Source organism: Chrysochloris asiatica, unplaced genomic scaffold, assembly GCF_000296735.1.
Source record: "Chrysochloris asiatica unplaced genomic scaffold, ChrAsi1.0 scaffold00107, whole genome shotgun sequence".
Lineage (NCBI taxonomy): Eukaryota > Metazoa > Chordata > Mammalia > Afrosoricida > Chrysochloridae > Chrysochloris > Chrysochloris asiatica.
The window spans coordinates 3,451,438-3,468,512 of NW_006408625.1; the positions used below are offsets into that span (position 1 = coordinate 3,451,438).

The 17,075-nt window shown below is 42.7% G+C and overlaps 1 protein-coding gene across 2 annotated transcripts in view; it reads left to right on the forward strand.

Annotated features, from left to right (window-relative positions):
- Positions 1-17,075, forward strand: part of LOC102830995 (chromosome unknown open reading frame, human C9orf3) — a 541,746-nt gene that overhangs the window by 511,844 nt on the left and 12,827 nt on the right. For both annotated transcript variants that reach the window (XM_006867634.1, XM_006867635.1), the window contains one exon: positions 1,168-1,284. In XM_006867634.1, coding sequence (XP_006867696.1) covers positions 1,168-1,284 — 117 coding nt within the window. The remainder of the gene's footprint in view (positions 1-1,167; positions 1,285-17,075) is intronic.

Consider the following 17,075-nt stretch of genomic DNA (forward strand, 5'->3'; position numbering starts at 1 on the left):
TAAGCCATGTGCAGCCATGTCTGTGTCTATGGAAGAGGGGGTTTCCTTAGAATTTAGAAGGATGAGGTGAGAAAGCTGTAGAACTACATAGTGAATGTTGTACGTGCCGTCTACCTGACTTCTCTACATGCACATTGTTGAAAAGTGTGCTTACCTGTCAGGGAAGGGAGTAAGAAGGAAGGGCTGACGGAGTGCACACTTGAGAGAGAAAGGTGAAGTGAGGTAGGGAAAGAAACCAAGTGTACTGTAGAGTAACATAAAACAGATTAAAATTCAATTGTTCTTACTACTATTCTGTTAGTTGATAGAAGCTGAACATAGCTAACTAGTGGAGTTTATCACTGTAATTTTAAAAACTTTGATTTTTAGAACAATTATTTTTCATTTCCTATAAGGTGTATCGAAACTGAGATTTTTCTTCCTGTTAATGGTTTGAATGTGCCTCTGTACTAGGTGCTGATGTCAGCATTGTGGGACTTTCATAAATAAGACAGATGACTTTTAGGTTCTTGTAATTTCATAGATAATTGCTTGTCAAGCACAAAATGGTTTGTTTTATTTTTCTTTCATATAAAAAATTCTCTTCACCCTTACTTTGTGACCTTGTGTATGTGTGTTTTGTCTATAACGATTTAAAAAAATTTTTTTTAAAGGAACAGTTTCTATAATGAAAGGGTTATAAGACATAATTCTTGTTTCGTTAAGTGCTCTTTTTCTTGGGTTTGCAGCAGGCACTTTTCCAGGGTTTATATGGTAGACAAGCAAATTTAAACACTCCTTTTTTCTGTTCAGTTCCCATGTGTTTGCCTAAAATCAGGTGGCTTCTTTGTTCTTAGTTTATCTAAGCTAACGTACGTCTTTTGGAATATGCATGCCATAATGGAAGTGTTCTAACAATGGTAATGGTTAGTTTAAGCTAAGCACAATTTTTATCTACTCTGAAATGGAAAATAGGACTTACTGGGACCCCAGAGTGAAATGTCTCTGGGATTCAGACAGTAAGCCTTAGTAAACAGTGAACTGACTCTTGTAAGAGGTCTTACAAGAGTCATTTCTCCAGTCTTCGTGTTTCAGACATGCTGAAACCACCCAGGTGCCATCTTTGTTTGTGTTTAATGTCCTGTAAGCTGAATCGCATTTTTACAGTCTGTTTGTTTTTACCCTTAGCTTCTCCCAGACCAGCTGGTCTTACTTCTGGAACGTCTCTTAGAGCAGAAGACTCTGCACCCATATACCCTGCAAAGCCTCCAGCAGACATACCATCTCCCCGAGCAGGATGCAGAGGTAACTGGGGTGCCCTCAGCTTAAATGGCAACACTTTCCTTTTGGAGAAGAATGCAGTAGGGACTTGCAGGTCCAACTGCTGAAGCTCCTATTTCCATTAGCAAACTCTCCCCTTCTTTACTTGCCTACAAGTACAGAAGGACTTGTATTCAAGCAAAGTATAAAGTGCTTCCCTGGTTTTGTTTGCTTCAGCAGGGAACGTAGGCCATGGCACTTAGTACTTTGAGGTCTTATAGTTGCGGCAACCGGGGTACAGTGTTTCCAAAATCTGTGTCCAGTGCCTGAAGTTTTAATTGGTAAATGTGGACGGGCATGCCCTCTCATGCACCAGTGATGGTGCGGTTCTGTTGCACATTAAGTAATCTTGGCTCACATATGTCAGAACTTCTTGGTTGCATTCAGTTAGGACAGGAAAGAAGCCATATGTAAAGGAAATGAAAACTAAATCTAGTTCAAACCGTGGTTTGAAAAGTAAAATTGCATGCTTGTGGGAATGCAGTATGATGTGGCCCTTAATACTTTTCAGCATATTGTGAAGAATGCAGTATGAATCCTAATATGAGTAATAGATAATTTAACGTATTTAGTCATATATTTAATATAGCTAGATGAATAATATATACTTAAATATTTAGGAAGAGAGCAGTCAGAGAGAAAAACTTACATAAACTCTTCAAATGCAAGAAACTTTGACTTGATTAAATAACCGATCCTTGCAGAGATGTGCAGTGCAATATGGTAGCTATTAGCCCCAAGTGTCTGCTATAGAGTACTTGAAATGTAGCTATATTTCGAATGCAGATGTGTTCAAAGTGTAAAAGGCACAATGGATATTGAAGTCTGTATTTTTTTTTTAAGGAATGTAAAGTAAATCATTAATACGTTCTGTTGATTTACAATGTTGAAATGATATTATTTTGGATACATTGGGTTAATTGTTGTTGTTAAGTGCCACTGAATTAGTTCCCACTCATAGTGACCCTGAGGAGGGTTTCCAAGGCACTGTTAACAACAATTTTATCTCATACCCCATAGAATCAGGAGTTTAAATGCAAAATCCAGAGAAAAAACACCCAGTAGCTCTTTACCCACCTGAACATAAGATCAAAGGCTGCAACTGTTGTTTATTTCATGTCTTATGTTTTTGTTTATAGGAACTTTCAAATGCCAGACTGTTATTTTTAATTACTATTTAAAAGACATTTCTATTTATAGGCACTAGGTTATATTTTAACGGTGGCTGAATACCAGGGAAATGTCAGCCTTCTGCTCAGGCAGTGGACAGATGGAGGCTGAAGGAGAATCAAAGCAGGTTCTTAGCTGTCACTCAATGTCCAGAAGCTGTGAGGGGTGGTAGACCCTGTTTTTTCCCCCTTTCCTTTTGGTGGAAAACACATTCTGTTCTTAACTTACAGCTCCAGTTAGCTGTTGGAAGTTCTTAAAGCCGTTGAGAAGTGTAACAGGTTTGATTGGGCTGCTTGTTTTATTCCCACAAGCCAAAGAGTGGGCAGTCTCCAGCCTGACCTCACAGAATGAGGGCCTGAAGCTGGTACCAAACACACACATTTGGATGCCACAGTGGATGTGGCAAACAAGGGTTTGCCTTCAGGAATCTTGCATTCCTCTGGAAAGACCTTTTAAAAACACATGAACAAGGCAATTTCAGATAAGAGCTATGAAGTTCAATATGTACAGAGTGAAGTTGGGACTGGATTCCTCTAGATAGAGTGATAGGGAAAAACCCCTCAGAGACAGTGACATTTGAACACATACACAGACAGGGCAGAGGCAGTTTCCATACAGGCTTGCTGTATTTTAGGACAGGGTCCAGCAAACCTTTGCTGTAAAGGGCCAGATACTTAATGTTTCAGGTGACTGGGTCTCTGTCATAGCTGCTCCACTTTGTTATATTGTGAAAGCGTCCATAGACAGTCCATGAAAGAATCAACACGGCTGTGTTCCAATAAAACTTTATACATCCTAAAACATGAACTTTGTACACGTATACTCTGGTAGCATAGTAGTTACTAATCGGGCTGCTAATCTCACAGTCTGCAGTTCGAAACTACCAATTGTTCTGCTCCTATAAAGATTTATAGCCTTGGAAACCTTATGCAGGGTCTCTATGAGTCAGAACCGACTCCACGGCACATAACAACAAGAAGTTATCACATATCACAAAATATCCTTTTTAGGGGGAAAAAAAAGCTACACAAAGGTAAAACCTTACAAGACTCTCATCTCTTGTGAGCTGACTTCCACTGCCAAGGTTCCAACCCCTGCTCTGGAGCTGAAGGGGATGAGTAGGAGCTTGGGCAGTCGTGTGTAGTTGGGGAGCTCTTCTTAAGACTTACTGCAGTTTCTATGATCCCCTTCCTCCGTCTCAGGTCATCTGAGGTCCTAGCATATGCACATTTTAGTTACACCGACAGCTGATCTCACTATGAAATTAACTTGAAGTGTTGCTCAGAAAACAGAAAAGGCACAGGGTTTTGGCCAACTAGAGTGTTTCTAGAAACTTTATTAGTTAGATGTGATTTGTTGTGACACTGCTTAGCCGGAATTTAGTTGAATAACCGTCTGTCTTTATTTTAAGTGATAGAACAGATAAGAGTTGTTATTTGGTGGGGAAAATCTTAAAATGTTCTAACTTTATACTGGATATTTCTCCTTGACTTAATAAACATGTATCTTCCATTCCAGTTGTTACCAGAGTTCCTTAATATGTAAAAACTAGCCATCATTTGGGAGTTGGCCAGAGATTTAGCAGTATGCACATTACCCCAGCATGCCTGTGGGAAATGGCTCTACAGGTGTTTTTTGGTGTATTGTGTGGCTTTATGAGTCCACGGTGATGCATACGATGTCTGGTAAGGAAAGACTTTTAATATGGAAGCAGGGAGTGCTGGTGGAGGAGCCCATGTCTTTTACCTACTATGTCTGCCATCCCCCATAGTTTGAAGATTCAGGCGAAGACATAGGCATTTTCCCAGAATCCATGTGCATAACCTCACCTTTGAGAAGTGGAGTCTGCTGCTGCATCATTAGCTATAGCCATGTTTCCGTAGCTCATTTGAGTCTGGCTGCGTATGACCCTGATTACAAAGTGCATCTTGAAACTCTTGCGGACATGGCTGTATCATGTCAGAAGAGCCTTGTCTGTGAGAAGCCTATTCCAACAGCTCAGTGGTTCAGGGTCCCTCTGGTGCAGTACCAGCTGTAGCTTGTCTACCAGACATCTCCTGTGCTCCTTTCCCTCCCTTGTTCCTTTTCAATTATGGGAGGAGGGGTGAGGATGGGCGATGGAGATGCTGTGCATGTCAGAGGGAAGTTTATTTTTCATTACTTTTTTAGGTATTGCCATATTTGTATTAGTTTGATTGCTTCTGTGTCGCCATTGTAGCCACAGACTGACTGGCCTATTGCTCAAAATTTGGAGTGAGGGCACCGAGTCTGATGAAGTTGCCTGTTGTTGTTGTTGTTGTTATGTACTGTTGAGTCAATTCCGAACCATAGCGACCCTGTATAGGGTTTCTGAGGAGAATCTGGCGAGCTTGAACCAACGACCTTGCAGTTGAAACGACTTTGCAGTCTGACGCATTAGCCCACAGCGCCACCCCAGGAAGTTGTCTGTAGTGTTGTGGTTATCAGGATGTTTCAGGCTACAGCCCACCCGCTCCCCACACAATCTTCAGCATGCTCATATCACAGTGGGTGTGAAGACAGAGTTCTCCTGAGGGAAGTGATACCACATGTTCAAAATTCTAAAGGAAAACTCTACAAAGATAAAATTTAATGAGGTGGGTGGAGTACTTCATACAATCATGGGCCATTTCACATTCCATGCCTTGCCCACTCTTGCCTCCCTCTGAAGGGTGAGGCATGGGTGGAAGAACGTTTACATTCCTCCGCCTGGAAAGTAGAGCTAACTACGACAGTCAACAGTTTCTACACTGAGTCATCAAGTCCACTGGGCCATATGCTGGGCTACTCCACAGTTTCAGAGAATGTTGGCTCAAGAAGAGAGTCATAATGGTTAAACTACATATGATTGTTTGGGTCCTGAAACAAGAAGATAGTTTCTATACATACACAAACACACATACACACACAAACACACCACCACCCTTTTTTTTTTTTGCAGGAGAGGGGGGCCAAAGCATTTTATTGAGTGTCCGAGAGGCCGAAGGAGTGGGCACAGTAAGGTCCAGTGACCTCACTCTGTCACCTACTTCTACAGTCGCTTTGTAACTATTGAAGTCCCCACCTTCTTTAGTGGCTCTCTCAAAGAGGTAAAGATACCACCTCTGAGATAGCAAGGAAAGGAGACACTGAGAACTTGGTCTGTGACGCAGTCCCACAAGAACACCTCAGCTGACCAAACCTTTTTTAGGAAACTTCATTCTAAGCACTTCAAAATTGGGCTCTTCCAAAGTGGGGGCACATCTCCCAGCATCATTCTTGAAAATTCTGTCTACCTGGCTTAGAGAGACGTGGTGACCTCAAACACATTTCTGCAGGGACGGTCTCTGCCCTCTGGTTTCAGACATCTGTTGAAGCAGACATTTAATTAACAATTGGTTGCTAATTCTTCCCCTCACTGTATTTGGGGTCATAATGTTGGTTGAAAGAAGAAGCTTCTTGGGTGATACCAGAGTTAGAAAGTATGGGTATAACATTCTTCAGTCTTCCTCGGTTCCACCTCTCTGGTTTCCCTTCATTGGCAACACCCTCTTGCTTGGTCTTCCTCTCCGTCTCAGAACAAGGAGGATGAAATCTGCTTGTGAGCCATGAGCTGCTGTTGTATTTTTTTTTTTATCGCATCTGAATACCCAGTTCTCTAGTAATGGCATTAAGCCTCGATTTCCTCGTGACTAAAATAGAGCTATAAAATAGTAAATAGAGCTATACAAGGGGGCTTCAAAAAGTTTGTGGAAAAATTCCATTATCTTTTCATTTCATTTTCCATGAACTTTTTGAAGTCCTCTTGTATACATCTTCTTCTTAGGAGTATTAACAGCATAAGATAAGAAAGCAGCATTCAGTATTCTTAACATTTCAGTTCACCTGCTGCTCTTGGAAACCCTTTGCAGGGTGGCTCTGGGTTGGAACCAACTTAATAGTATATAACAACAAGAATCACATTCTCCCATTTGCTCTGAAGAACCTTTATATTCTTTCTTGAGCTGTTTCCTCTTCTTTTAAATCTGTCAGAAATGGCAGAAATGAAAGAAAGGTGCTAGTCGCTACATGTGTTAATAATTACTCCTTAAAAGTGATCCAACTATTGTTGTAAACTGCTGTTGAGTTGGCCCCCAATTCGTGGTGACCTCAACTCATGGTGACCTCATCTGTAATGGAACAAAATGCTAGCCAGTCCTGCACTATAATCAGTTGTAGATCAAACCATTGTGATCCACAGGGTTTTCAGTAGCTGATTTTTCCGAAGTAGATCACCAGGCCTTTCTTCCTCAGACTTCTTGGGGAGCTCCACTGGTAGCCACAATGGTAGTAGTCACAATTGGGATGCATTGGCTGGAAATTGAACTGGCATCTTCCAAATGGAAGATGATGAGAATTCTTCCACTGAACCACCACTGCCCTCACTCAGTTGTTGTTGTTGTGTGCTTTGAGTCAGTTCCAACTCACAGCAACCCTGTATAGTGTTTCTAATGAGCAGCTGATAGGTTTGAACTGCCAACCTTGGAGTTCGCAGTCCAGTACTCCTTTTATGAGGATTTCTTGGCACAGGGGGGTGGGGGTGCCCTAAATCAATGTTTCTTAATCTCGGCACTATTGACATTTTGGACCAAATAATTTCTTGTTGTGAGGGTCTTTCCTGTGCTCTGTAGGATATTTAGCAGGCCTGAAGACAGCCCTATTCATTATATGCCAGTAGCACACTCCCCCCCCACCCCCCACAATATTGTGACAATCAAAAATGTCTTCAGACATCTCCAGGTGTTCTTTGGAGAACAGATTTCACCTGGTTAAGAGCCACTGCTGTAAGACAGTTGTTTTTCCCTCATCCAGTAACGTGATTACAGCACAGGTGGTCTGGGCCAGCCTTGCTCTCTCAGGGCTCCACTGAATTCACCTGGGAAGGAAAGCATGAAGGCAGAATCTGTCAGTGTGACTAGCTGCCACTTGCTTTATGGGAAGAAAAAAAAAAAAAATAAGAATTGCAAAATAAAGTAGTAGCAGTTATTGTTGTTCTATCAAGTTACTTCCGACTCACAGAGATCCTAGGAGTGGCTGGTGGGTTTGAACCTCTGACCTTGTGTTTAGCAGTGCTTATCCTGTAGCATCACAGAAAATCTAAGGAAACAGGTTAGAAAATCAGGACTAACTTGTTCTAGTCCACAAAGAACACCATCAAGCATCTGTCTGCATTGTTTTCCAAAAAGGATACTTCCCTGGTTGGTTGTAAGTGGAGTAAAGCCTACCTTACAGGCCCTTCTCTGATCTGTGTGTTTCCTGTGACTCTGGCATGTATTTTAATATACTGTTGTCTCCTTGCAAAGAAAATCCCACATCATTTGTGTGGAGTCAAAGGTAAACCTTGGTCCTCCAGACAGACTAGTCTGACGTGCTTTAGACTCAGAGCTGAACTTGATTTGGATCAAGTCAGAGCACAGTTTGATGAATCAAGTGCACTTAGTGATTATAGACTTCATGTTGTTAGATGCTGATGAATCTGTCCCTATGCATAATGACCCAGTCTGTATACAGTAGAACTGCACCTTGCCAGGTCCTGTACCACCCTACCAATCATTCCTATGTTGGGGTTCGTTGTTGCAAACACTGTGTTAATCCTTCTCATTGGTGCACGCTGCTTTTTTTTCACTGACCTTTTACTTCACTTTACCAAGCATGATGTCCATCTCCAAGGACTGGTCCCTCCTGATACCATGTCCGTAGTATTCTCACCATCCTCACATCTAAGGAACATTCTGGCTGTACTTCTTCAGACACAGAAAAGTCATTCTTCAGGCAATCCATGATATAGTTAATATTCTTCACTATAACAGAGTAATTCATTGGCACCAATTCTTCCATCTTCCTTATTCATTGTTCAGCATTAACACGCATAGGAAGCTATTGAAAATGCCATGACTTGAGTCAGAAGCACCTTAGTCCTAAAAATGACACCTTCGCTTTAATGAGGTCTTTACAACAGATTTGCCCAATGTAATATGTTTGATTTCCTGACTGCTCCTTCTATGAGTGCTAATTGTGGCTTTAAGTAAAATGAAATCCTTGGCAATTTCAATCTTAATTTATAATGATTTTGCTTACTTATTGGCCCACTTATGTGAGGAATTTTGTTTTATTTATGTTGAGGTGTAATCCACATTGAAGGCTTGTAGTCTTTATTAGTGAGTGCTTCAAGTCTTCATCATTTCCAGCAAGCAAGGTTGTGTCATCTGCATATCCAGGGATTAAGGAGTCTCCCTCCAATCTTCCTGTGCGTTCGTTCTTCACACAGTCTAGCTTCTCAGATGTTTTTGCTCAGTGTACAGATTGAAAAGGCATGGTAAAGGGTACAACCCTTGTGCACACCTTTCCTGATTTTAAGTCACACAGTAATCTTTGTTCTGTTCCAACAATTCTCTCTCGGTCTATGTGCAGATTCTACATGTGCACATTAAGTGTTCTGTAATTTCCATTCTCCTCAGTGTTATCCATAATTTATTATGACCCACGCAATTGAGTTTACACAAGTAAACATATTTCTGCTATTTTCTGCTTTTAGCCAAGATCTATCTGATGTCAGCAGTGATATCCTTTGTTCATGTCCTCTTTTGAATCCAGTTTGAACTTCTGGCAGCACCCTGTTGAGGTACTACTACAGTCTCTTTTTAATTATCTTCAACTTTTACTTTCATGTGACATTAATGATATTGTGTGATGATTTTTGAATTCTGTAGGATCACCTTTCTTGGAGTGGGCACTGTGGATCTCCTACATTTGATTGGCCAGGGAGTTATGCTCCAAATTTTTTTGGTTAACACTAGTGAGCCACCTCCAGCGCTGCATTAGTGTCTTGAAAAATTCCATTTGTATTCTGTTAATTCCTGGAACCTTGTTTTTCACCAATGCCTTTAGTGCAGCTTGGACTTCTTCCTTCAGTACTATTGGTTTTTGATCATATGCTGTGTCCTTAGATGGTTGAATATTGACCAGTTCTTTTTGGTGCCATGATCCTTGTGTATTCCTTCCTTCTTTTGGTGTTTCCAGCATCATTCAGTATTTTGCCCATGGGATCTTTCAGTATTGCCACTCAAAGCTTGGATTTTTTTTCTTCAGCTCTTCCAGCTTGAGAAATACTTCCCTTTCTCTTTTGACTCTCAAACTCCAGGTCTTTGAACATTTCATTATAATGCTTTGTCTTCCCAAGCCACCCTTAAAATCTTCTGTTCAGATAGACCTTTATTTAGGGAGGTCTATTAGAGGATCCCTGGTGGCATGGGTAAGCACTGGACTGCTAACCAAAAGGTCTGTGGTTCAAACCCAGCAGCCACTCTGGGAGAAAGATCAGTCAGTCTGCTTTCATAAAGATTGTTGTTGTTATTAAGTGTGTGGAGTTAGTTCTGACTCATAACAACCCTGCATTGGGTTTCTAAGGAACGGCTGGTAGGTTTGAACATTGGACCTAGTGGTTAAGCATTCCATTGCTTATCTTTACAGCGCCACACCAGGACAGCCTTGGAAATCCTGTGGAGCGGTTTGACTCTCTAACATATGGGATCACCACAAGTGAGATCCCATAGCATTCAGCAACAAAAGAGGTTTACTAAAAGGACAAGGAATCCATTTCTAGCCAGGTGATTCAGCCCATTCCTTTTCATTCCAAAGTGTTTTTTGCTGAAGATAGCTTCTACATTGGAAGAACCTGGGGATGTCAGTGTTCAGGTGGCTGTTTCCAGGCATGTATGGTTCCTTGTTTCCAGATTGGCTTTTGTAGTAATCAGTCTACAGAGTAAATGTTATTTATGTGTTGTTTTCCTCACAGAACAGCTCATGGGAAAGGTTGGGTGTAAGCACTCTCCTTGGGCTTCGTTGTCATTTCAGGATGCTCAGCAGCCTATTCCATAATGCTTTCTGACACATAAGACCATCCCTTTGTTCACCCTGATGAGAGTCTGAGTAACATAAAGGCAGAAAATGGATTTACTGACTTGGTGATAGTTGTGAAGGTAAAAACCAGCTGCTGTAAGTCAAGTCTTAACTCCTGGTGGCCCCGTGTGTGTCTGAGTAGAACTGTGTGCTGTAGGGTTTTCAGTGGCTGGGTTTTTGGAGGTAGATTGGCAGGCCCTTCTTCCTAGGCCTCTCTGGGGGTGGCGGGGGGACTCAAGCCTCCAACCTTTCTATTAGCAGCTGTGTGCACCCCCTGGGGTCTCCATTGTGAAGGGCAGTGCACAGCTCTTCTTCCCTGACCACATCATTGGGGCCACAGTGCTGACTGGAGTGCCATGCCTGAAAGTAGGACGAAGCACACGTGTGCTGACCCCCACTCAGCAATGCTAAGGAGCCCCATGGCCACAAGTGGACAGGACAGCAGCTGCCCTTGGGTGCTGGTAACTCTCCACCACCCATCCTATCAGGGCCTCACCCTGCATTGTGGGAAGGCCCCACCACGGAAAGGAAGCCTTCAAGGTTCATTTTCAGATTGACAGTAACAAAGAAGCTATTGTGGAGGGTCAAGATGGGTATATGGAAATGAGTGAAGTTGCTTCCCAGGATAAAATAAGAGAGCGGCCTTCACGTGCTCACGGAGTTCAGGACTTGGTGACACTGGCCTCTTCCATTGGCCAGCCCACGATGTAGTCTGGCACCTGTGGCCCCCACAACTTGATCAAGCTCAGGTTGTAAATCAAGAGGTCAAATAATGATCAATCTGAACTTAAAGTTTAAGTGACTTGAAAAAAACCAAACCTCACTGCTGTCAAGTTGATTCAGACTTGTAGTGCTCCTCCTACAGGACTGATTCAAAGTGCCCCATTAAAATAAAGCCAAGGCCATGCCATCTGAGGGCCGCTACTCTTCAGTACAGCTTAAATCTGTTGCTGTTGTAAACTGGCCCATATTCAAATGTTAGTGACACTTGCCACCAATGCTAGTTGTCATCGAGTGGACTGCAGCCTTTGGTGACCCCATGTGTGTCAGAGTGGCTTCTCAGTGGCTGGCATTTCCGAAGTCAATTTCTAACCAGATTCCTGTGAGTGGACCTTAGTACACTGTAAGAGAGGGCTCCCTTTTGCCAACGTTTTCAGATGTTGTTACTCCCAGGCTGCTCTTCTTCCTTCTGTGCCTGTCCCATAGGCCTTGCCTTGTTCCATAATACCTTGACATGCCAGGATTTGAGGGTTTGGATTGTTGGGCTACAACTTCGGGCACGTGGAATGGAAGTTCTGCCTACAGTGTGGCAGAGCTTTCCAGAAGACCCAGAAGTGAGCACACCCCGTGTGTACTCCACCCCAGAAGAGTGGGGCTCTAGAGATCTCAGACGGCTTCTGAGCATTTTGTGCCGCACCCATTTGTATGTTTGGCTGGTACCCAACAGCAAAGAGAAAACACTTAGATTGAACACAAATCCTTTAGCAAATTAAAGGATTTCCTACAATGTGCGTATGATGTTTTTTGTATGGATGTTGGGGAGCATACACACAGAGGAGACCAGCTAGACCAGAGTGGCCCTGTGGTAAATTTTAAGGTGGTTGGACCTGTTGCTTCACTGCAGCCTTGCTGTACCACAGGGAACTGTGTGCTCGTACACCAACTGATCTTGCCCGCATGCAGGTAGATCCAGGTGCACACTGGGCACAAGGACGTTCCAGGCACTGAGGGGATGGTCCAGCCAGAAACCAGCAGTGCCCCACCTGAGCTCTCCACCATGGCCCTCTTGTTAGGACACAGGTAGTTTTGTTAGAATAGCATTCTTTGGCTGAAATGATCTTCCCCGTCTCAACTCTTGGTTGGTTTTGTTGTTGCTTGGTTTGTTTTGTTTAAATATTTTTAGAGATATAGTTCACATACTACATAATTTACCCAATAGTGCACAATTTAGTGGTTTTTAGTATCTCACAGACTTGGGCAAACCATCACCACAGTCAGTTTTAGAACATTTTTATCATCCCCCCAAAAGAAACCCTGTATGCGTTAGCCATCACCTTCCAACCCCCAAGTCCCTCAGCCCCTAAGTCAAAACTAAGCTGGGTGTCATTGGGTCTGTTACAGCTCATAACTGACCCTATAGGACAGAGTAGAACTGCCTACTGGGTTTTCCATGGCTGTGGCACTTTACAGCAACAATCATTTAATAATGCAGACTTGCCACTTGTTTCTCCTGCCGAGTGGCTGGTGAGTTCTAGCCAGCGACCTTTCAGTGAGCTAGACCGCTCTGCCACTAGGACTCCTTCTCAGAGACGTTTAGTGTTGTCGTCAAGTCTGTTGAGTTTGGTTCCAATTCATAGCAAACCCTGTATAGGGTTTCCAAGGAGTGACTGGTGAGTTTGAACTACCGACCTTGAGATTCAAACTGGCTTTGTGGTCTGGTGCTTAGCCTACAGCACCACCCTGGGACTCCTCTCAAAGACCTAGGCAACCACTAGTCTACTTACTGTTGTATAGATTTGCCTGTTGTGGACCGTTCATACAAATGGAATCATATAATATGTGGTCTTCCGTGCCTGCCTCTTTTATTTAGCGTAAGTTTTCAAAGTTCATACATGTTGTATCGTGTATCAATACTTAGTGTTCCGTTTTATCGCCAGATAATATTCAACTGTGGATAATACATTTGTTTATCCATTCATTAGTTTATCCATTGATGGACATTTGGGTTGTTTCCACTTTCGGGCTATTTTGTTCAGTGCTGTTGTGAACATCATGTTCAAATTTTTGTGTGAACATATGTTTTCAGTTGTCTAGGAGTACAACTGCTGGGTCATGTGGGAACTCTCTTTAATCTTTTGAGAAACCACCAGACTAGTTGTTCAAAGTCACTAGAGAAACGCTTATGAGGGTTCCAATTTTTCAACATGCTTATCAACACTTGTTATTGTGTCTCTTTATTTTAGCCATCCTGTTGGGTATGAAGGGGCACCTTATTGTGTTTCTAACTTGGTTTCTCTAATGAAAAGATTGGGAGCATTTTTTTATGTGTGTGTGCTTATCGATCATTTGTACCTCTTTATTTGGAAAAATATTGAGGGTAGACCCTTTGCTCATTTAAAAGCTGGGCTATTGTTTTTTATTACTGAGTTGTAATAATAGTTCCTTGTATGTTTTAGATACAAGTTTCTTAGAAGATTTATGATTTGTAAATTATATCTTCCATTCTGTGTAGGTTGCTTTTTCAGTTTCTTAATGGTGTCTTTTAAAACACAAAAGTTTTTAATTTTGGTCATGTTTGAGTTATCTGGGTTTTTTTTGTGTTGCGTGTGCTTTTGGTGTAATGTTTAACAAGTCATTGCCTACCTAATCCAGGCTCATGAAGATTTACAAATGAATCTCCATTTAGGTGCAGGTGATGGCATTTTGTATAGACGTCAAGGAACATAAACTCAGACGCGACCAACTGGACTTTCTGAGGGGGCCCTAAGTTTAGATTTTTTAAAGCTTGAACTATATGCTGCTTCCCTCTGTTCCACAGAGCAGTTGCTCTTACCTATGTTTCTTGTGCAAGTTTTATAGTTTTAGCTTCTACATGTAAGTCTTGGGATTTCTTTTTCTAAAATCTATTTATTAAGCCCTGTAAAAAGGGATATTGAAAGAAACAGCCATTAAGCAGAGAGGGGGAAAGGAGAGCTAGATTTGTTTTGGGAACTCATAGTGTAGGTGAAAAGTGACTGGCCTATAGTGCCCTCCTTTAATAGCAGGGTTGTTTTTTGTTTTTGTGTTTTCCACCTTTAGGATCTTAATTTGCACAGCCCCTTCCTTCGGGAGGCTTCTTTTACCACATCCCTGGCCACACCCCTTTTGGGCTCATTATGTCCTTTTGTGTGAGACTACCTCTACTGATTTACGGGATTTCTCTTAGTGTTTCTACTGGTCTCTAAGTTCAGGAGGACAGGAGTTCGTCTGCCTTGTTCACCACTTTGTCCTCAATATCCCATACGTAGGAGTAGAAGAAAGATTCTTCCAGATGTCAGGGTAATCTGCAATAATACAACAGAGTGATAGAGTAATTAAACCTATAGCAAAACCCTTCAGGAGAGCGCACCTCCTAAGCTGTGAAAGTCTGCCTCTAGTGAAATGCCCACGTTCTGTGGTCATTTTGTGGGTCCACAGTAAAAGTCCTGCTTCAGTTAAGGCCGTGGGTTATGTTGTAAAGAAAGACAGTGGTCAGAGTGTCTGTTATCTCCTGGTTAGAGAATTCCCGCTGGGCATGTGCAGTCATCTTGCCAGCAGTCATGGTAGGGCTGGAAGACAGACTATGCTGTATTGAATGGTGGACTCATCCTAGGCTCCTGAGCACCACTTTTTGGAGCTAGTGGCCTTTTAACAGTATTAGTATCAGCTACAGCTGTGCTATTTTATCTCATGGTACTAATGACAAGGAAAGGGAAGAAAGGTCAGAACTTTAAGAGGGAACTTGTGAGCTAGGCTGTTAACACAGCTTCACATGTGTTGTCTTACCTGGCCCTCCCCAGCATGTGTCATGTGCACAGCAAGTATATGGTCCCCTACCAGGTTATACGTGGTCACAGGTAACAAAGCTCAAGACATGGGCCTGAGCCAGGCCAGTGAGAGCCCTGGAAAAGAGCTGAGGGCCTCCAGTGCCTCACTTGTTCTTTCACCCCACACACTCCTAGTGATTGACTAGTTTGGCTTTATGACAGCAAATGAAGTCCAAATAAAGTAGTGGTGGTGGTGGTTCTGTGCTGTGAAGTCCGGTTCCAACTCATAGCTACCTTATAGGACAGTGGAACGCCCATAGGTCCCCCAGACTGTCAATCTGCACAGAAGCAGGTTGCCATATGTTTCTCCCACAGACCTTTTGATTAGCAGCCGAGTGCTTAACCGTTGTACCACCAGGGCTCCCTGTTCCCCTTAGCTTTGGTTTAGAAGGAAAGAAGAAAAACCGTTCAGATTGCAGTCCTTTGGGAGTGAAATCAGTAAAGGAGAAAGAAAATGATGTGTAAGAAATATGAATGTTGAAAAGCCGCTGTGCAGCCGTACTTCTGCCCATTGTCTGAGCTTCCCCGGAACAGGACTCTGACTTAACTTCTGGATTCCTGTCTGCCTCGTAGGGCCTCCACAACTTCCCTTACCATCATCAAACCCACTTTAAAGCAAAGTTAAATCTAATTCCAGGACACAAATTGAAGAAACAGGATTGTTTATTGCCATGTTAGACCTATTAACTTACAAAAGCCATGAGCCTTGGCCTTTTTGTTTACAGATATAAAATGGAACTCCAAATGAGGTTTAATGGGCTGTCCAGATCATGTTCCCTGTGCAGATTTTCTCCCTTCAACAGTAAATCTCAAAATCAAAAGGACTGAAAAGAAAGAGGAATGCTTCCTGCCATAAATAGGATGGGTAGCTTTCTTCAGAGCATTTTATGGCTTTCCAACTGTGCATTATAATTTCAAAGTAGCTGAACAGCATTCAGGGCTTTCAGAAGTGGTGCTTCATCAAAAAATGTACTGTGTCAAGCCCATACTATGTGCCAGGCTGAGACACAGGCTGTCGATGGCCTAAAGGTGGCTAAGACCTGTACTCTTCACCAAGCTTTGTAATTTAGTCAGTGAAAACATAAAGAAGGAGCCGTGCTGGTGCAGTGGGTTAAGCATTGGGCCACGAATGGAAATGTCAGCAATTCGAACCCACCAGCTGCTCCATGCAGCAGTATGATTCCGTAAAGAATGACATCCTCGGAAACCCTAGGGAGGAGTTATGAGTTAGGATTGACTCAGCAGCATTGACTTTGCTTTGGCTTTAAAAACATGAAACAAGTGAAGAAGCAGACATGATGATGTCGGTGAGGAGTGTGCCCTGGAAAGGCACTGAGACCCACTGGCTGGGCAGATGGGGATGATGAAGATGTATGCTCAGGGTGTGGCTATGTCAGGGTCTTCTGGCTGCAGCAAGTCAGCCATGCCATCTTGGTATCCCCTGTCAGCCCCCTCTGCACAGCCTGACTGGGCTTCCTTGTAAAAGGATAAAGTTCCTGGGACATACTTCAGATTTCTTGGTGTCGTTGGAAGATTGAAAGACTAATTGAGCTACAGTGTACTTTGAACTGCAAGGTTGGCCATTTAACCTCACCAGCTGCTCCTCGGGAACCCTATAAGGGTCACTGTGAGATGGAACCGAGTCGATGTCGCTTAACAACAACATCATATACTTAACTAACAGAAGGGAAGGTTTTGTAAAACCAGTTGCCATCAATTTAATTCCAGCATATGCAGCCCCATGTGTGTCAGAGCTGAAACTGTGCTCCTCCATACAACTTTTAGTAGCTGTGTTTTTGAAAGTAGAGTGCCAGGTCTTTCTTCCACGACTCTAGAAGGATTGGACTCACCATCTTTCTCCTTAGCTGCCAAGCACATTAACTATGTGCACCACCAGGAGATTCCCGGAATACTCTGTGCTGCTGTTGTGTGCTGTGGAGTCGGTTCTAGGGTTTCCAAGGCTGCTGATCTTTACGGGAGCAGAAAGCCTCATCTTTCTCGCATGCGGCAGTTGGTGGATTTGAACTGCCCAATTTGTAATCTACCAGGCCTCCTTTGAATACTCCATAGTTTTAAAATGAAAGTGTATGGATTACATTGAGTTGT